Source organism: Squalius cephalus, assembly GCF_949319135.1.
Source record: "Squalius cephalus genome assembly, chromosome: 3".
NCBI classification, from domain to species: Eukaryota; Metazoa; Chordata; class Actinopteri; order Cypriniformes; family Leuciscidae; genus Squalius; species Squalius cephalus.
Window position 1 is genome coordinate 35,538,888 of NC_137124.1, and position 22,164 is coordinate 35,561,051.

Sequence of the window (22,164 nt, forward strand, 5' to 3'; positions counted from 1 at the left end):
AGGTAAAAAATCAATTTACATTGTCCCTGTAGAAGTCTTCGTTGCATATTCCCACCTCTACAAGACTGTGTTATTTGCTCTATAGCAACAAAGTTCAATTCAGAGACTGAGTGCGACATTTCACTAAAGTGACGAGCAATGGGACATTTCCGGTCTTTTTTTCTTATTGCACTTGTGTTCAATAATACGTGTCCTAATTTGTCTATTTGTCTTGCCCACATATTGTTTTTCGCACGAACAAGACAACAAATAGATTGCATTAGTAAAAGTGCCTATAACGTGTATATTTTTACATGCCAGACGTTTTTGGATCGACACACCTAAAGCCTTTTTTTCATTAACTTCTCCTGGACGAGAATTTGGCGCTCTGCGATTTTCTTTTTTTCTAACTACGTGCGCACATGCACAAATCATTGTGCATCCTATTTCACATTTCTTGAGTGTGTCTAAAAACGTGTAAAAAAAACTGCACACATTCACATATGTGTATGTTGTATAATCCCTAGCATGTTAGAGCGCATTGGGACCGGAGGTAAGCCGGATAAACAAAAGAGTAGTAATTGAAAGCAGAGTTGAGCTAATGCATGTAACACACATACAACCAAATCTGATCTCTATCCAGTTTATACACCAGACACCCCACCAACACAATGCAGACTGTGTTTTTCGAATGAGCAAGGCAACATGCCTGACTGTCTTTTTGGCCAGTCCCTAGAGTTTCCATTTCAAAATCATAATGAATCGCTAATTGAAGCATATTCATGATAGGGGAAACTTTAACTGCTTTTGGCTTGCCTGTTTGATCTAAAGGATCAGGACACTGACAGAGCATAGCTATCCAACATTGAAAAGAGTTTACGTATATGTGTGTGTGTGTGTGTGTGTGTGCTTGGAAGAAAGTGGAAGTATGACTAAACCTTCCCAAATTTACTCAAGTATATGCTGCTTCCTAGCTGAGAAGAAATGTTCTTGTTTCATTGAAGGAAACCTTGATCGCATTAAAAGGTCATTAGTGAAACTGATTGGCAGATCTCTGTCCTAGCTTGAGAAATGTTGGCTTGCAGCAAACACATAATGATATTTTGATTGATGGCTAAATTTCTGTAATTAATAATTCATTCATTCATTAATTAAAGGGGGATAGTTTTCCCAAAAATGAATATTCTGGCATTTTCTGTGCAACATACAGTCAAAGAATATATTTTGCAGAATGTTTCAACTGTTTTGGTTTATAAGAAAGTCAATGTGGTCCTAAACAACAATTTGCATTCTATTGGTTTCGAATGCCATGCGAATCTTAATTTTTGGGAGAACTGTCCCTTTAAGGAAATTCATGGTGCAGCAAAATTTCTTTTAAAGTCTTTTAAAACAGATGAATTAATAAAAAAGAATGATGTGCATGGATAAATGGTTTATAATACACTGCAGAGTTCCATAAAAAATATAAGAATTGTCCATTTTGATTTCATGCTAACTTTAAGTACTTTTTTTTTATCATCTCTAATCCAGTACTTCACTGAATACGGCCCAGATTATTCCCTGGAGATCAGCCCGAGCTGCCGACCCGACCGCAACGAGAGCCAGCATCTGGAGCGGGTCATCAGCACCATCAAAGGTAATTGCCATGACAACAACCAGAACCTCACCATACACAACACCAGACCCGAATATCGCCCTTTCTCCACACTTAATCCAATACCATTTCCACAGATGGAGTTACTTTTGTCCAATTCAAAGCTGGTTAAAATAGTCAAAGTAATGGTCTGTTTATTTAGAAAGCCATTGATGATATTTATGATGGTGTGTCAGTCATTCATTCATCCATTCATCCAGCTGTCTCTCTAGCCTCTTCAAGAACTTTGCGTCCCACCCCCCACGAGTGACCAGGGAGACCTTTAAACAAACCACAGTTGTCCCCTGTGACTGGCTCTCCTCAGCTGTAGAAAAGAGAAACATGTCTGTTTGATGTTCCCAGTCATCAGTAAACAAACAAGCAAAGAATTCTTAGGAACTTGAAGCTGAAGTCTCAGGAGAGAGACTGGGATGAGAATGAGAACAGACTAAACTAGGAACATTTGCACACATGTACTGTACATGTGTCCCAGATGTCCCAGATACGCACTTATCCAAACATGTCCCATACACACACACTCATCCAAACTTTTATGAGATGTTCCTTGACAAAGTGTCTGGTTAATCCCTTTGGTCACACAAGGTTTTGTTTTAATGTTCTTCCTATAAGTACAAGTTATCACTTAGTGTATTTTTATTGTGCAGTTGTGCTGAACTCTGTGTGTGTGAGAGTGTTTGCGCGTATTCATGTTTATTTGAGGTTTCAACAAACTCTTGCCTTTTCACCTTCTTCAGGGACAAAAGTCTGAAGACTCAAAACATGTTTCAAAGCTATGTTGAGAACATTTCAAATGCCCCTTGGATGTAATAAAATAAAGTTTTTTCCTCTTGAGCTCATTCAGACATCTGTGTGAATGGGCAAAAATCTGGCAGTGAAAAAGGAAAAGCTGTGTTCAGAATTTTAACACATTGGCATTGTTTGTGAATAAGAAGAAATGTAATTTAGAGAAGCCAAAAAGGACAAAAGAAGATATTTTGAAGAATGTTTTTGGCCATACAGTGAAAGCCAAAGGGGTCCAAAACAGCATTGGAGCCACTGATTTTCATAGTACGGACAATCTGCTTTTGTGTTCATGGGTAAACGATGATAGAATGTTCATTTTCGATGAACTCTCCTTTAAAAGGAATAAGTGTCCCTCTCGTGTTTGAGAGAGACGTGACTGACGGTTTGTGTTCTTATCACCTCACTCCTTATGGGATGAAGTTGACCTGTTTAACCACCCTTGACTTGTGTTCAACCCATGGGTTTTAATGTGTCAGTACTCCTAGTCACATCTGCTCCACCTTAGCTTCAGTCAACGTGGTGTTTCAACTATGACTAAACATTTCTTATTGATCTTATTGATCTTATCGCTCCGGCCCCTGCTCTGGCTAACGTCTTCTCCACTTTCCTCTTTTTGACAAAAGGCATCAGATCTTTGCTGCTGACCTAAAGGTCCCTCAGAGGTCACCACCACCTCACCGTAAGAGAAGCAAGTACAGTCTGACACCTTCAGTTCAGCTTAGTTAGAATCCCTTTTGTTTCTTTACACATTAGCCCCCTTTCACAAATACAGTCTTTACTGGTAAATTACCATTTAGAGATCATGTGTGAACAGGACGTTTTGAAAAATACCGGTGAATCAGTTAAATCATAAAAAGTTAAATTAATGGTATGATGCTATGTATGAGGAAAGAACAGGATTACCGGTACAAGATCAGAATGCACTGATGTAAGAGGTTTGCTAAGATGTAAAGCTCTGTTGGAGTCTGTTTACAGTAAGCTCCGCTGCTTTTAATTATTTTTCTGTGTAAACATGCACTGAACGGACTTCTGACCATTGCACCACGTCTCGCGCTGAAGACCCTGCCTTATTTTCCATTCATCAGCGATGCAGGTCTGCAGTAGGCTTGGCGCGATAGTCGGTGTTACCGGTGTTACACGGTGTTCAGTCGCAACACCGGTTGCATCACCCACCGCAGCACCGCAAAAAAAAAATTTTTTTAAAGCAATTAGGCTACGCAGTATCCGTATTTTCTGTCACCAGTTGACTAGCGTTGTATGATCACGCTCAACCATTCAAGCGCGACAAAACAAGAGACCGCGCTGTGATCCTGCCTATTACACACACACGCACACACGGAAAAGACGCGCGTCAGTATCGAGTTCTCTTTTCGGCCTTGAACAAAACATAACACACACAAATTATGCCAAAATGTCCGTTTTGTCGAGTGTTCTCATAAGAGCAAATGATTTAAATAATATCATAAATGAATGTAGAGATTTGTGAGAAAATGGGACGCGTGTCAGATGGAGTGTCATTAATGTTAATCAAAGAACAAATGTAAGAGAGTAAATTACTCACTCAACCCGGCGCCAGGAGAATTAGTATACCGGTAGCCTAATAATCATGAATACACTCTCTTGTGTGCATGAATGAATCTTTTAACACATCTCCGGCGAACGGCTTCTTCACGCAAAAGAAAAACTCTTCATAAAGCGCAGTGAAATTCATGTGGCGTTTCCTGATGGAACGAGGTTGTTCGTTAACTTCATTTTATACGTGCAATTCACACGAGCTCTAAACGAATGTGAGACTGCTGCAATTAGTCAAACTTTATTAATGAAACAAAATCAGAGGGAATAGTTTCTTTAATGTATTTTTTTCTTTTAGTTTTTTTTTTACCGGTTGGCCACACGGCTTTCATAGTTTTCAGTTAGGCTAGTGCGGAGACCAGGGCCGGGTTTCCCGATAACGATGCATCTTGGATCTTAAGAGCGTTCTCTATGTGCAAGGTTACGCTCGTCACACGCCGCAATTCCACGCGCGTTTCCAAAAAATGCACTTAACATGAATGCGCGAGAACGCATTCGTGATACTTAAGAGTCGCTGTCCATTCGCGAAGTGCTGAAATAATAACATGCGTTTTTCATAATAACGAACCCACCATTCAAACACTGTGGTTGAATCCGAAATCGCGCCCTATACACTCAAATAGGGCGTTATTGTTCTCAACATAATCTCAAGCAGTGAAAAATAGAGGACACGGACAACGCGCTGAAAGACAGGACCGAGCCGGTAATATTTAATATGAAACAAAGTCTCAACTTTCAAATTTGGTCAGTCAAACAAAAATAAAATAGGCCTACCGTTTTTTGGCTCTTTAATGTGTCGTGACAGATTGCCTCAGTTAAAGCCAAGTTCAAATCCACCGAAGTTTATCAATAACTCTTCTGACTGCTTTATCGCACAAAAATGGTGGAATTTGATTGGTCAGATCGCATGTCAATCAAACTCAATACGAATGATGAATTGACGCCATGTAAAAAAAAAAAAAAAATACATCACTCTAACGCCCCCCACCCCCACGATGAAACCGGTAATACCGGTGTTGTCACAAGTCGATTAACCGGTGGGAGAATATTATCACCGTCACATCTCTAGTCTGCAGTTATTATTATTTTTTTCATACTGTAGTCTATAACACTGTGCATGAATCAGATGAGAACATGGACAGTGAACACAAACCATTGCTCACGGGCAATATCCAGTCAATTAAATATGAATGCGCATGATTGGGAGTTTCGAGTTTCACTGGCGTAAAAGCTGGTCTCCTGAATTTGCCGCATTCAAACCAAGCAGCTTTCTGTCGGTCAAAGTGACTTCTGTATGAGCTGTGCTTCATGCATCGCTACACTATTGACAATAGAAAGTGGACCTTTTTTCCGATGACATTTTCCTGAAATGTCACTGTGACCAAACATTAAGTGTGAAAGAGATTTAAGAGCTATGGCACAGGGGAATATTGTCTGTGTATGTCAACTCAGACTTCAGTCCTTTAACACTAAATAATTGATATCGGTTTTCATCAGATTTATTCATAAGAATGCATCACTTGTACTCCTTTTACTTCGGCATTGTTTATTTATATTTGCAATATGGGTGTTCTGTCTATTTCTTAAACAGTATGGGACAAACATGCTTATTTTCTGCGCCCGTGCGGTATGTGTAGCATGTGCTACGTGTTTGCTCTGTCCCGCAGCTCTAATTAAAAAGGGCTTAAGGCGCAGACTGCTCAACTTCCATTTTAAGGTTTCCACCCATCTCTTAAGACCGCTCTATGCCAAGCTATCACACATGAGCACAGATTCCAGATCAGTTTGACTTTTAAGATCTTCTGCTTAAAGAGGGTCCCTCGAGAGCGAAATATTGTACTGAGGTCAGCTTTCGAGATGACCTTAATGGAGCTACGTTAAGTGTCCTGTGCTGCACGCTACACATCACATCCTCAGTTTTATGAGAACGGACAAACTCCTCTACTTAGATTCTGTATGGCTTCTTTAGGTTAACCAATGTGTTTATATAGCCATATTTGACTTTTCAGTGGCATCTGTTCTGCCATGTTGAAACAGGATTTACGTGTGGTGTGTGAAATGCGCTATGCAAAACCTCTAACTATGTCTCAGATATAATTGTTTTTGGGTGTTTTTAGTTTAAAATGCATTTTGATGGAGCAATTATCTGTCTGTCATTTTACTTGTACGTGGCAAATCTTATGTAAGATACCCAGAGTAGATTCCTGCAATTGAATGAGTAAAAACAAGCATCTACGCTGCAAGAGTTTGGGGTGTGTAAGATTTGTTTGAAAGAAATTAATTCTTTAATTCAGCTAGGATGCATTAAATTCATTAAAAGCGACAAAGACTTTTACATTGTTATATATATATATATATATATATATATATATATATATATATATATATATATATATATATATATATATATATATATATAACAATGTAAGGGATAATGCCCGACGAGGTGTCCATTAACAGAAATTAATGGACGACGCGGAGGCGTGAACCGTCCAACGCGAAGCGGAGGACGGTTGTTTCCGCAAAGTCCATTCATTTCTGTTGAATAAGCGGGACACCCCGCTTATACCATGGTCACTTACGAAAGAAAGAAATATTTAATCAATTAATAATACTTTAATGTGTTTTAGAGTAAAAATCGTGAGGGTTTTTATTTATTAAAAGTCGAGCGCACTATTTAATATCTCCCGTATACATGCGTTGCCAAGCAACGTGGCCACAGCGACCCGACCGCAGCAGTTGATCAGAGCCAGCGCAATCATTTAGAACTGTCATCAGGCAAATTGACGGGACGCCTTTCCTAGGTGTACATTATCACTTTTTAATGGACACCCTGCAGCCAATCAGAATCGTGTATTCACCCAGACCATGGTGTATATATATATATATATATATATATATATATATATATATATATATATATATATATATATATATATATATATATTCCAGTTATTTTGTGGTAATTGTTGTTAATTAGATAGTCAGGTTAGTGGAGCACATTGGTCAATTGAAGTCAAACGGTTGGGATTATATTAGGAGGAAGTAATTGTTTGTGATGAGATTTTATTAGGCACTAAATTACACCACAAGTGCAGGGTTTTCTAAAGTCCCCCCTGTCGTTTTTCAACAAGCTCGCACACCCCCATGTTCCTCATCTTTCAAATGAGTAGCTCACATCAATTAAACCGTTTAATTAGCCGTTTTCTGTTGTGCTCTCTGGTTGTTTACGGTCTTATGTCACGTAAGCATTGCGTTTATGAGGGAAAGCATTGCGTTTATGTGCGGATGAGGGGAAGTGAGCGAGTGCCAACCTGTGTGAGTGAGGAGAGGTACCTAAGGTCTCTGCGTCTGACCTTCCCAATCATGCGCTGTTCTGATAATACGCGCAACCATTTCTCTGTGAAGAACTGTGATTGATTAACGCAGGTAATAAATGGAGAGGCTTACAGTTGTTACACATTACCGGAGTTTCCAAGCACATCTGGGTAACATTTACGACACTAAGCCTTGCGTTATAAAACGCTGAGAGAAAAAGGAGCAAAAATGTGTAAACACCATACATGGTTGTTCTGATGAGCAAATACTGCAGAGTTTATCCATCTCAGCTTGAAGGCCATATAATTTTAAACAGTGGGTGTTAATAGAGACCGTACGGTTTGTGCACATTCTAGCCAACTACAAACAAACTGGACATTTTTGTTGATTCCATCCCTGAAAACAATCAATATTTGAAAAGAACACGCATACGTAGGCCAGAAAGATGTAGACGGGCAGTCATCGGACATCTGCTAAATGCTGAATGTACATGCGTTCATAAACATTTACGGTTTCCTTAATGTGAAACCGCTCGAGTTTTAGGATGGGAAAAGCTTGCTCATTTCAAATCAGAAAATTAGTTCCAAGGGCCTCGGAACCACAACCTTCAAAGTCAAAGGAACATGTTGTGCATAAAAATAGTGTTAAAAAAAGTCTCTGTAAATGTATGGCTTCCGATTAAATCTCTCAAAATGAAGAAACACTTTTTTTATTTTTAATGCAGTTTTGAATGAGCCACAACATTTCATGACAAATTGTGTCCTTAGCATTTCTTAAATGCTTCTCTGCTTCAACAGTTAATGCATCCTTTAAATTTGCGATTTTATAAAAAAATGTGATTTGACAATAGAAAGTGGACCTAAGTTTAAAGGAGAACTCCGGTCAATTTTAACATTGAGCTCATTTTTTTGTAAATTTGGAGTGCTGTCAGTACAGAGAACTACGACAAAAATCGGTGTTGCCTACACCGTGTTATCCTCTTTTTAAAATTTGCACCCTGTTGACTTCAATGGGGCAAGTTTTAAACCTGCTTTCAGCCTCTTAACATCCTTGATGTGTCATTACAAGTGCACAGGTCATGTGAGTGATTCCTTCAGAGTGAACACGAGTGAATCTGACTGCAGTAGATGTGAAAGATATGAATAAAAGTGATATTATTATTAATTCAGCCAGCGCACATACCTGTATTTACATCCTGTTTTCGGTTGAAGTCCACAGTAATCGATTGTCGAGTTCACGCACATTGGTTTAGTACCTATGATCACGCGCGTGAACTCGACAATCGATTACTATGGACTTCGACCGAAAACAGGATGTAAATACAGGTATGTGCGCTGGCTGAATTAATATCACTTTTATTCATATCTTTCACATCTACTGCAGTCAGATTCACCCGCGTTCACTCTGAAGGAATCACTCACATGACCTGTGCACTTGTAATGACACATCAAGGATGTTAAGAGGCTAAAAGCAGGTTTAAATATTGCCCCATTGAAGTCAACAGGGTGCAAATTTTAAAAAGAGGATAACACGGTGTAGGCAACACCGATTTTTGTCGTTGTTCTCTGTACTGACAGCACTCCAAATTTACAAAAAAATGAGCTCAATGTTAAAATTGACCGGAGTTCTCCTTTAACCCTAACCCAAGATTAAATTACATTTTTGTCTTGATTATAAAGCTTGCCTTGTAAAGTATGTATTCCTATTGATTTCTGTTTAAAACCAGGATTTCCTTTTAGTGCCTTAAATTCAAATTGGTTAGCAAGCCATAATGTTATCAAAACACCAGCTGAGAACAAAAGGGGACGTCCTGTTTCAGCTCAACTGTATAGTGTTTGTGTGAATGGATGGCACAATTCCAATGCAAATTGCGGTTTGTAAATCCATGTAAATTGATTTAGATTGAAAAAAATATTTGAATAACTTGTGCTTCCTCAAGAGACATCATAGGAAATCCTGTTTTTTCCTGATTGGCGACCTCTCTGCTTTGTTATGATTCATGTCATTGTGCCATTTGGTTCTTTGTACAGATGCTCTGGTGGACACCCCAGATTTTTGTAGATATTTAGGTTTGACACCGATTTCATCTGTAAATCTTTTGATTTCATTACACCACATGTCTCCATCACTGAATTAATATTTCTCAATAGGTTTTCTGAAATTCATTTTGACCCATTTTTTGATTTGTCTTTACCCCTCTCTATCTCCTCCCCTGCTTGTTTACAGGGAATCTGAAGAATGTAGTTTAGGAGTGGGCTCCCAGCTCATGTTTCCAAATCAGGCCCTGCTCCTCTAATGAAGACAGTATGTCGGAGCCATCGCCAGAAGGGAGCTTGGAAAACATTACTTGAATGTTTCCAGGGAACATTTTTTTAAATGCAAAGATGGACCAGTGTTGCCACATTTGAACGGTTTTAGTCAATGTTGGATCTGGGGAAAATGTGTGTATTTTTTACAAAAATCCAAAGCCATTTTCAGATGAAACAAAGCACGAATGCAACACGCTGCGAGTGCGATATGTAAAAAAAATTTGTTTGTTTTTAACTATGTGGGATCATTTGTAAATGAGAAATAAAAAAATAAAAAAAATAAAAAGTCTTATGATGGTGTCTTGTCAAAGATGCATCCCAAAAACATGTCTAACCAGACGGAATGGACATGGCATGTCACTCTTTATGGTTTGGCTTCATCCTCCTTAATGGAACCATCCTATAACTTAACTGCAATATCTTGTCCAGTTATGGATTGGATAAGTCAACTTTAATGGGCAGACTGACCAAATTACATTCATTCATGTTTTATTTTGCTTATTTCGCTTTTACGTTTATTTTCTTGTGTTTTATGAGTGAGCAAATATCTCAAATGTTTTCAAGCTGTCTATCAACTTTTGATTTTTGTATAAATGATTTTTTCAGTTATATATTAAAATACAAAAAAGTAATTGTGTGTTTTTGTTTTGTTTTTTCTCATGTTTTTCTTCCAGTGAGTGTTGTCCTTGTGTTTCAGTGGGGTGCTGCCACATGTGGAAGTCCTGCTCTTTTCAGTACGATCTTTATAGATTCTTGGTTGCAGAGTTTTCTCTGAATGGCACACCAAATGTGATTCATTAAGTCCTTTATTAGCTTTGAAAGATGGGGCTTATTGCATTTTAGTCCAATAAACGGATCCATGCTACCAAAAGAGCGCCGTAAAACTTGCAGAATTAGGTGGAGAGACGGGACTGATTTTCAACGGCTCACCCTATTAAAACCCTAATGTGTGCAGAACCAAACAGTCTACTCAGTGATTCATGACTATTCATTTTTCCTCTGCGCTTTCTGAAGCATGTTGCTTTTGAAAAACTAAACAGGATTGAATACAATTATTTTGTTTGCAGCAAAAGAAAAATGGGACCCTTATATCCTGTTGAATTATTTTTTGATTGATTAAAATATGCATATTGAATACTTGCAGCTGTGTTTTGTTCAAAATTTTTTGGTCAATGACATGATAGCCTACTAATTTAATTCTTTTTTTTTTTTTTTTTTTTTTTAGGTTATTCAAATCCATAAAAAAGCAATACATACACACAATGACCAGATTACATTTTCTATGAATGTTTTCCATTTCTTAAGTAAAATTGATAAAAGTCTTATTAAAAGTAGAAAATTATTACTTGTAAATCAACCCGTTTTGTTTTAAAATATTAATATCTGAAATGGCCTACTACATAAATGTGTCGTGCTCTCAATATTTTATTTTTACATGTGTCACTTTATGTCATTGACCCCTATAAACTGCCTGAAATAAGGTTAGCATAGGCTATTGTTGATCGTCGCGTGCCAGGACTGGTTGATGTTCGTATACAGACTCCATAGACTAAAAAAAGACACCTGCTCGACTAGTTTTATGTTTGACATCACAACGAATTTTATGCAAAGTGTTCATCTGTCGACATTGTCAACCGTTCACTCAGTCTGATCTTCTATTCACCCCATTAAGCACAAGCAGATTTTGTCAGTACTGGACTGAAATGAAGTATTTGAGGAGTGTGGCCTATTACTCTATACAAAAGTGGCCTTTATGGCATTAGTTCGTGAGTTGTGGCAAACAAAGGGAATGTCAAAACCGTTTGTCTTCATTTGCATAACGTTTCCCACAGGAGAAGAGAACATCCCTGCTCCTTTACCCGCCACTTCCCTCCTAATCTACATGTGAAGTGTCTTCATGAATGACGACAGATGCGCGCTTTAAACCCGTTAAAACGGAAAAGAAAGCAGCCGTTTGGCGTCTGCTCTCGTCAATATTGAGATGAGATGTGTCAGCTCAGGTTTTTTTTCTGATTCTGTGAAGATTGGCAAATGTGACAAGTTCTCATTTTGTCCTGTAGCTTATAGGCCTACGTTTTGCAGCTGTATTTTGCTAGGGGAACTTATCAAAAAGAACTTTACTTTGAAGAAGAAAAAAAACTATTTATAGTTTTATTTTCATATTTTGTTTAGAATACCTGTACGACTCAGGGTTAACTGTCTCAGCGATGTTGTTTTATTTCTGCCTGTCTTGTGTGTGTATGATAATTATTAAGTGAGCCCACGCACTTTAGCAGGGTGACAAGAAAACATGGAGTATACTCCAGTCTGGCACACGGAGCCCATATTATTTGGCATCGTAAACGATAGCTACTCGGGACTTCGATGCCATATGAAACACATCATGATGATTCTAAAGCATATTATTGACATAAAAAAAATAAAAAAAATAAAATATATATATATAGCCTATATATATATACACTGTAAAAACGAACTTTTTGGTATAGTAATATATATTAAATTAACCATCATAATTTTTACTTTATAAAATTAAAATTCAATGAGAACTAGAATTTTCTAAGTAAAATTTTAAATATCTACACATTTAATTCATGTAATACATTAACTGGTTGGAAAGAGTAAATCTTATTATATATTTGCTTGTAATATTTAAACATTTTATAGTCACTTCACATAAACATAGTAATTTTAAGTAAATTTTAATCGAAAAGTATAGCGCGTTTGAATCCGCACATGCGTGTTTGGACAAGACAGTCTAACTGCCACTTTGGGTCAGACGGATTGGCGAGCTGCTGCGTGGCCGCTTTTTGTCGTGTTTGAGGTAAGTTTGTCTTTCTGTTTTACATTTAATAAAACATGGGTCTGTGTGGATTTTGATTGATGATTCTTGTTTACTTGACTAAATAAACATTAATGCTCATCTTATAACATGACCTCGTATTAGTGTAACGGGTCTGGGTTATCCATAGTAGGCTACATTAACGTTATAACCCTTACATTTCACTGCCTACATTAGTTAACGGATATTTAATCGGAAAAGTTTTCAATAGTTTTATAGTTTCACAAAGCACTGTTTTTCGTGTAAAAAGTTCAAACTGATTGGATACCGTTGTAACTGCTAATGTTAGCTTGCTAAAATTAGGCCTTAAAATAACCGCTTTCCTGCTGTAACGTTAAGTAACGTTAACGTTAACGTTATACTGTTGACTATGGAAAAGTTTGAATTTTCTTAATGAATATTGCCCAGGAAGGTCTACACATAAAGCTACAATTTTTCAATCGCACTAAATCGTGCATAAATGAGGTCTCAAAATAAGCAGGGCTGCGTTTCTAAAAGCATCGTGCGCTAAGTTGATCGTAGAGATAATTGGTGGCAATCATGGACCAAGTAATCATATTACTGGGCATCGCCATGTTAGTATGCACTGGAATTTAGAGAATAGGATCTGTTGGATTTACAACGCGTAAATTCATCCACTTCTCCCAAAATACGTTAAAGTAAGAGGCCGGTGAAGTGGGAGAGAAAAAAAAGAGAGTAAACTTTATAGTTACCTACACAATGTGTGTGGTAACTGTACTTAGGTGTTATTTAAATGCCTGAAATGCACTATATAATCACACCGGTTTAATCGCAGCATCAAAGGGTTAACATAATCGAAACCATATGGTCTTTTTTTAGTATGTGTATGTGTTCATTCTGTTGTGATAATGAAGTCACTTTCTATTTTTGTTTCTCAAAAGAATTATATTTCTTCTTCTAAACTGTATGCAGGAGGACACCTGCAGTGACATCACTCAGCACATCATTCAAATACTGGTCGTCCATGGTGCTGATGGAGAAGATCCAATTGATGCATCCATCCTTCTTAAAGGAGAACTCCTTTGTAAAATTTACATTTTTTTGTAAATTTGGAGTGCTGTCAGTACAGAGAACAACGACAAAAATCGGTGTTGCCTACACCATGTTATCCTCTTTTTAAAATTTGCACCCTGTTGACTTCAATGGGGCAAGTTTTAAACCTGCTTTTAGCCTCTTAACATCCTTGATGTGTCATTACAAGTGCACCAGCCATGTGAGTGATTCCTTCAGAGTGAACATGGGTGAATCTGACTGCAGTAGATCATAGGAAACTCAGCAACAGTGGAGAACTCGAAAATCGACTACTGTGGACTTCGACAGAAAACAGGATGTAAATACAGGTATGTGCGCTGGCTGAATTAACATCACTTTTATCCATATATTTCACATCTACTGCAGTCAGATTCACTCGTGTTCACTCTGAAGGAATCACTCACATGACCTGTGCACTTGTAATGACACATCAAGGATGTTAAGAGGCTAAAAGCAGGTTTAAAACTTGCCCCATTGAAGTCAACAGGGTGCAAATTTTAAAAAGAGGATAACACGGTGTAGGCAACACCGATTTTTGTCGTTGTTCTCTGTACTGACAGCACTCCAAATTTACAAAAAAATTGACCGGAGTTCTCCTTTAATCTTTACCCAAAAGTTCAAAGATTGAAGATGAAGTTGTATTAAATGCTATGGTATGATAGAACTGTTTAAACATTCAGCTGTTGATGTTTTAATACATTAAAGTTGTAATGGTATTCTTTAAAGTTCACTATTTCAGAGTGCTATTTTGAATGTTGAATGCTTTGCATAATTTTTTTTTTAAATACATTTTTATGTTTAAAACAAGGGTTACAGTATAATTCTGAAGTTTTACTGAATGCACCTGTGTCAAGAGATGACTGTGAATGTCCATTTTTGTATATGAAGAACATTTTTTGATGACTGAAAAATAAACTGTTTAATTGTATTTTAATTGTGTGATTTGTGAAAAATATAGAGAAAATGTTCATTTATTTATGTTAATGATTATTTATAAAAAAGAAATTAGCAATTTTTACATAATTATAGGGAGTATTATAATTTCATAAAACTAAGTAAATGAAAACAAAAAAACTTAAATAAAATCTACTTATTTACTTCATTAAATGGTAAGATTTACTTAATTTCATAAAAACAAACTTCCTAATTATAAAACAATAAATAAACTTTACTTAATTACTTTAAATAAATATAGCTTCTAAATGAAATGTAAATAGGTAATTTTTACTTCATTTCTTCATGAGCGTTACGTTCAATACTAAGTAGATTTTACTTGATAATGACACGTAAGTTATACTTGATATTATTGCAGTAAAATTTACTTAAATATTTTAGTTTAAATATACTTGTGCAAATTGTTACGAGGATTTTATTAAGTAAATCTTACAAGTAGTTTTTTTCAGTACAGGCCAAAAGTTTGGACACATTACTATTTTTAATGTTTTTGAAAGAAGTTTCTTCTGCTCATCAAGCCTGCATTTATTTGATCAAAAATACAGAAAAAAATGTAATATTGTGATATATTATTACAATTTAAAATAATTGGTTTTCAATTTATTATACTTTAAATTATCATTTATTTCTGTGATGCAAAGCTGAATTTTCAGGATCATTACTCCAGTCTATCAAATGATCCTTTAGAAATCATTCTAATATGATGATTCATTATCAAAGTTGGAAACAGTTCTGCTGCTTAATATTTTTTCATAACCTGTGATAATTTTTTAGGATACTTTGATGAATAAAAAAAAGAAAAAAAAAGAAAATGTTTTCAAGATAGAAATCTTTTATAACAACAATATACACTACTGGTCAGTAATTTGGGGTCAGTAATTTTTTTCTTTATTTTTTTTTAAATAAATCAATAATTTTATTTAGCAAGGATGTGTTAAATTGATAAAAAGTGATAATAAAGAAGATTTATATTTAAAAAAAAAAAAAAATTATTTTGAATAAATGCAGTTCTTTTTAACCTTTTATTCATCAAATATATTAGGCAGCAGAACTGTTTCCAACACTCATAATAAATCAGAACATTAGAATGATTTCTAAAGGATCATGTGATTGACTGGATGTCACATGTGACACTGAAGACTGGAGTAATGATCCTGAAAATTCAGCTTTGCATCACCGAAATAAATGATAATTTAAAGTATAATAAATTGAAAACCAATTATTTTAAATTGTAATAATATATCACAATATTAATTTTTTTTTCTGTATTTTTGATCAAATAAATGCAGGCTTGATGAGCAGAATAAACTTCTTTCAAAAACATTAAAAATAGTAATGTGTCCAAACTTTTGGCCTGTACTGTATATATATATATATATATATATATATATATATATATATCACTATGTTAATACAAATAAACAGGCTTATTCGTCACAGCAAAGCTTTAACATCATTTTGCTTCAAAGTCACGGACCACACTTTTATTTTATGGTGCCAGTACAGTGAAGAAAAGCAGAAAAATACTGTTTTCTAACAACTTGAGGGTGAGTTAATGGTGACAATATTAATTTTGGAGTCATTTAAACCTTCAAATGTTGTAATTTTAAATGATCGGTTTATACTTGACCCTTCGTCGTCTTTTCTCAGTCCGGTTCCTCAGATGCTCCATCCCATGTTTGTGAGCGGACTCGGATCCCTCTTGAGAGCGTCGAGTGTGTGTATTTAGGCTAATGCCTTTGATTCAGTAACAGTTCATTGAGGGTGCTCTCCTCTTGCAGCAGGACTGGAAACATTTCTCTAACTTCACGTCCAGCGTCGACCTCGCAACTGTTCTTGCCAAACACAGCAGTGACTTATTTCAACAGCTTTGTTTTCATGCAGTACCAGTTGAATGCATATAGTCATTATTAAAAATTATTTTAAAAAAGTTGGTCTTTCGTCAAACTGGATTCGCAACACGAAGGCAAGTTGACAATTACTCGTATAAAGGTAAGTTATATATATAAAAATGTAAATTAAGAAATTATTTTATTTAGTTATTTATTTTTTTGGACTCATTACAATACCCTTTGTTTAATAACTTAAATTAGCCTATATCCCATGTTTATAATGAGACGAGTTAATAATTATTCTGAAAGATTTTGATAAAAGTAGCTTTCATAATGTTTGTTTCTAATATTATCTACATTTTCCACACTCGTTAATGCATATTAAAAATTGATATTTATGACGCTCTAACACTATCGCACAGTTTTCGGTCTAAGCCAGTAACTGGTTGTAAACCATGCTGTTTAAATCAGTTGAATACATTTTACCAACTAATGTTCTAATCTTGTTTCGACTGTTTAACTGACACCAACCCACAACATCTCATTGGCTAGTGATAGAGTTATCTATAGTTCACCAGACAGATTGTTACATGAATGATGCTGTGGAAAATGGTTATATTTGTATGACAACTTTTAAAATTATATATTCTTAAATGTAACTAGATCAACTCTTTACTGAGGCTTTTTCACAGGATGCACTGAATAATTCACCAGTCAAATATTGAAGCTTTGCATATAACCGCATAGTTCGGTTTTACATTTGTCTTGGTCTAATTAAGTTGTAGGCTTCATCGTGTTGTATGTGACCGCTTCCAGGCCATGAATAATGAATACAATGAGCTAAACACAAAGATCTGGAGATGAATGCCCTACAGCTGTCAATGCCTGGAAGAGGCGCTGAGATGAGCCTGTGTGTTGCTCATTGCTGGAGGTCCATTGCAGCTGCATGCCAGCTTTCAGCAATTATGCCTTCCCTCAAAGGAATGGTTTAAAGTGGGGATTGAGAAGAGCGGAGCAGCACATATGATTAAGTGCCTCATTACTTGTCCTCCGTGTGTAGGAGCACATGTGAGACGCATGAGGATATGGAGTCTCAGGGCGCTGTCACGTACTCCATAATTAACCCCACATATGAGCGGATTATGAATGGCTCATCTCTACGAATGGTCTTGGAAAGTCATATGACTTGCTGCCCTTCTGAGCTATTGATAAACTCTTGCCTTGTGATCTCAGTTAATGGCATAGTTAAACTAAAAATCATTATTTAAGGCTGGATTTTTTTTAAAGCTTCAGACTATGAATTCGTCCAGTTGGATGATATGAGACATTTTTGATATTTTGAGTTGATTTCAAACCCCATATTGTCATCTGTCTCCTAGTGACGAGGTGCATATTTCTGCATGAGTTTTGTGTTCAGAATGACTTGAAAGTCTGGGTAGTAGGCTAGTATATGTGTAGATATGTAGATGTGTTTAAAGTTGCTTTCAGTTAAAACAGCTCAAACATGCATTTTAGTCTGAGACTTTAGGCTTAAGCCTTCTCTGTGAAACAAGGGGATAAAGTTTCATATGGGCTTTTCCTCATCTTTACTATTAACGCTGTTTTCCCCTATAATACCACAAAACATCAAAATTGATCAAACCCACTGATAATCCTTTAAAATAATGTCATTCGTGTAAATTCAAGGAACTGGCTTTTGTTGGTCTAAGAGATATTACAAAAGTCTAAAAGGATGGAAATTAAAAACAAAACCAAAAAATAGAGCACATGAAAAAAATTACAAATTAAAATAATATTCCCAAACGTGTTTTGTTTGAAATATTTTGATTAGAGAAAGTGTGGAAAAAAACCCAGCAGTAATTTCCTAGTAAATTTCCAATTTTCATGCATAGCACCAGAGACCAAATTAGTTAAAATTCACCCTGATGTAGCCTACACTCAGTTGTGATATTATGATAAAGAATACTAACAATGAACTGAACATCTTTATAAAACCGATTTTTTTTTAATCCAATATAGAAATAGCGATGTTGACATGATATTTAATGAGTAATGAGGCCGTATAGGCCCTTTAGACTTGAAAGTCTGGGTAGTAGTATATGTGACCCTTAGTCAGAATTCTTCAAATTAAAACGTAAAATTTGTACTTTAAGTACCTTTATTAGCTTTTCATCAACTCACAAACTCCCTGCAGTTCTCTCATGAACAACTGGAACCATTTTCAAGGTGTATGATACCTAATATTTTAAAAGCAGTCGTTCCAAACCTTTCTACCGTGGAACACAAAAGAAGATATTTTTATTTTTTTCTAGACTCTCATGTTGTCGTCATCTTTTCCTTCAGGTGTGTCCTTCTAAAGAGCCTGCTGTGTTCTCACCATGAAAGACCGTGACTCTCTCTCCCTCCTGCACTACTCTGGTTCGGGCAAGACGAGCCCTCAGTTTGCTTCCGCTGCTCTCCATCCCGGCTCCCCTGTGTTGGGAAAGCCCCAGCCTTTCTGCCTGCAGTCCGGCCAGCATCTCATAGCCTCCATGCAGCTCCAGAAACTCAACAGCCACTATCAGAATCTGTCCTCTGCAGCTCCAACCGGACCCGGCCGGGGGTACGGAGCCACCATGCTGGGCACGGGACAGATTGCCACCCCTGGTGCGGCACAGGCACCCGGGATCATCGATTCTGATCCGGTCGATGAGGAAGTTCTGATGTCGCTGGTGGTGGAGCTGGGTTTGGACCGTGCCAATGAGCTTCCAGAGCTATGGCTGGGTCAGAATGAGTTCGACTTCATCGCGGATGTGCCGGCTGGCTGCTGACCCCCTCGGGTGCTTCCAAATCTCCTGTGTCTTTAAAATCAAAGCATCAAATGAATGGCAATTAAATGTGCCTATAAAAACTGAACTGTCAAGAGCTGTTATTTACAGTTTTGGAGGGCGGACTGATGTCGGTTTGTTTCGAGACTTCTGTTCGTTGAGACTCTATGTAGACTTTTCTGTGGAGGACGAATCTCAGACATTTTCAAAAGTCAGAGGACTAAGCTCGCATACCAAAACGGCCATCCTCAAGATGTTTTCCGCTGCCTTAGGGACGTCTATATTTCCAAAGCTCATTCACTCCCTTATAAATCCCACATCATGATATGTGGAATGGATTTGAATAGTCACCTCAGTGTGAGGGTGGAGGGGGAAGAGGTCTACAGCAAATATGGTTTGTAGAGAACAAAGGCTACTCCTGCCTGCTGCCTATTGTCCTAACTTGGTCCGACCCTAAACTGTGGGATGGTGTTACATGTGTGTAATGGAAGGTGAATGTGAAACTGGTGCGCTCAGCTGAGCCCCTCCATCATTCGTGAGATTCCCTCGAGAAGCCGTGTCATCGCAAGCCTCATTGGTCACAGGGGAACTCGACCTGGCCGAAGGTTTTCCATGGTTAAATATATTAATGAGACGTGTCTGTTTACCCCACAAGTCAGCCTGCATCGGATAGCCTGAATTTTCGATTTTTGTCTAGAGATCATTGATTAATGCACTTATCAATGTTCATCCAAAAAAAAAAGTATTGCCTACTTTTTTTTTTTTTTCTTTCTCAATTTACTTAAGTTCTGTTCTTTTTTTTGTATTGTATTGTTGGCTGATTGAATATAAGTTAATTGTAATGTAGATCTATGCAGGCCTTGTCAAAAATCCACTAATATGTTAGACATTGTGCATGCTTAAAATGCATTTGATTACCCATTGAAGAGAACTTTCTGTCAGATATTTTCTGTCATTTTACTTTACTGTTTTTGAAATTTGTGACTTACTGAAACTTAATCAAAGATTTTTCGTTTAGCACTTTTCTCTCATCCATTTATTTTTCTACATAAGAGTTATTACCAAATTATATTTAAAAGTGTGTACTTTTCTGGGGGGTTTTTCTGAATGTGAAAAAAAATAAAGTAAAAAAGCACATCACCTTGTTTTTCTTTCCCATAAAAAACACTTTACTGAATTCCACATTTAACAAGCAAAAAAACTTGCACTGCTTAATGATTTAAAAACAATAGCTAGGTATTTAAAATGCAAATTGGTGACAACTGAGATGGAATATAAACCTGTTTATAAAACTCATGATCACATTCCTGTAACCGAGCAGTCTCGGCTAGATCCCGAGCTCGGCAGTGAAGATGACTAACTGGTTAGTACTGACATCTAGTGGCCAGCGCAATAAATACATCAACCCTTGTAATTAAATGTTGAAACATCTTCAGATCAGTTCATGGTGAATTTGATTCTTCTTAACTTGCGTCTGTAGCACATTCTTTCTCATGAAGAAATGCATAAAATCAAGGGATAAATGAAATTTAATTTAATGAGCAGCATTCATAAAGCAAAAGGACAACGACAAATAAAATATAAACATCAATGAACAAGAGGAGAAACTGCACATTCAAGACCCAAACAGTGCACCAGACAGTTTCTGGTCTCATTGACTTCCATAGTAGGAAAAAATATATACTATGGAAGTCAATGATACCAAAAACTGTCTGGTTACTGATATTCTTCTAAATATCTTCCTTTCTGTTCAGCAGAAGAAAGAAATTCATACAGGTTTGAAACAACATGAGGGTGAGTATATATGATGACAGAATTTTCATTTTAAAGAGGAGTATCCCTTTAAGCCATTGTTCAGTGATCAGTGGATGACTATCCTTTATGTTTATATTAGCACAGCAGCCCTGATTCACATCCTGGAATTTCCAAGCACTCGTTTATTAACTTCAACAATTAAAATATAGGCCTGGTTTCACAGACAGGGCTTAGATTAAGCCAGGATTAGGCCTTAGTTCAATTAAGTTATTAAGTAGCTTGTATAAGCATGCATCAGAAAAAAATAAAATAAAAACATTATGGTGTGCATCTTGAGACAAAACAATGGCACTGACATATTTTAGATGTGTTTAAAATTGCTTTCAGTTAAAACAGCTCAAACATGCATTTAGTCTGAGACTTTAGGCTTAAGCCTTCTCTGTGAAACTAGGGGATAAAGTTTCATATGGGCTTTTCCTCATCTTTACTATTAACGCTGTTTTCCCCTATAATACCACAAAACATCACAATTTATCAAACCCACTGATAATCCTTTAAAATAATGTCATTCGTGTAAATTCAAGGAACTGGCTTTTGTTGGTCTAAGAGATATTACAAAAGTCTAAAAGGATGGAAATTAAAAACAAAACAAAAAAATAGAGCACATGAAAAAAATTACAAATTTAAATAATATTCTCAAATGTGTGAAAGTGTGGAAAAAAACCCCGCAGTAATTTCCTAATAAATTTCCCATTTTCATGCATAGCACCAGAGACCAAAGTAGTCAAATTAGTTAAAATTCACCAAAAATTATCGTGATTTTAACGGTAAAAGACTGTAAAAATGCTACAGGGAAAAACTGTTAATTGGTTAACAGAAAGTTTCCGTACTATATACGGTAAATAACTGTGATAGATCTAATGGTACATTTAATGTAATAAAATACCGTTAAAGTTTTTGAAAGTGAAAAAGAACAACTCACTGTATAATTTACAGTGAAAAACCGTAAATTGACATTCCCACAATTCCCTGCGTGACACTTCACATTTGATCTATTTTTGTTAAAATAACTGTTTCTTCATAGTTTTCTTAGTTTGCTCTAATCAGCTATGTACATTAGGGTTTTATGTTACATTTAAATTAATTTAAAATTGTTAAATTAATGTTTATTGCATTTTTAAAATGTCATGTGTGTTACCATGATGGTGTTTAATGTTTGTGTGAATGACACTGTGCAGCTTCTATTATATTAGTATTATATTTCTTGTGGAAGAGCTGTTCGTGATGAGCTTTGATTGATGTGACT

The 22,164-nt window shown here is 36.4% G+C and overlaps 2 protein-coding genes across 5 annotated transcripts in view; both read left to right on the plus strand.

Moving 5' to 3' along the window:
• hdac8 (histone deacetylase 8) overlaps positions 1-12,021 on the plus strand; it is a 33,590-nt gene extending 21,569 nt beyond the window's left edge. For 2 of the 4 annotated variants that reach the window (XR_013820550.1, XM_079866450.1), the window contains 2 exons: positions 1,510-1,615; positions 9,533-12,021. Coding sequence is in view for 3 of the 4 variants with exons in the window: in XM_079866450.1 (XP_079722576.1) it covers positions 1,510-1,615; positions 9,533-9,555 (129 nt within the window). In the remaining variant the exon portion in view is untranslated. Of the gene's footprint in view, positions 1-1,509; positions 1,616-1,833; positions 4,933-9,532 lie in introns of those variants that run through there. The other 2 variants (XM_079866448.1, XM_079866449.1) reach the window with 2 other exon arrangements.
• Positions 12,022-16,203: 4,182 nt separating this feature from the next.
• On the plus strand, positions 16,204-21,497 carry cited1 (Cbp/p300-interacting transactivator, with Glu/Asp-rich carboxy-terminal domain, 1). Its single transcript, XM_079866453.1, has 3 exons — positions 16,204-16,456; positions 18,640-20,851; positions 21,093-21,497. The coding sequence occupies exon 2, from the start codon at positions 18,675-18,677 to the stop codon at positions 19,104-19,106; it is 432 nt and encodes a 143-aa protein (XP_079722579.1). The 5' UTR covers positions 16,204-16,456; positions 18,640-18,674; the 3' UTR covers positions 19,107-20,851; positions 21,093-21,497.
• Positions 21,498-22,164: the final 667 nt, after the last annotated feature.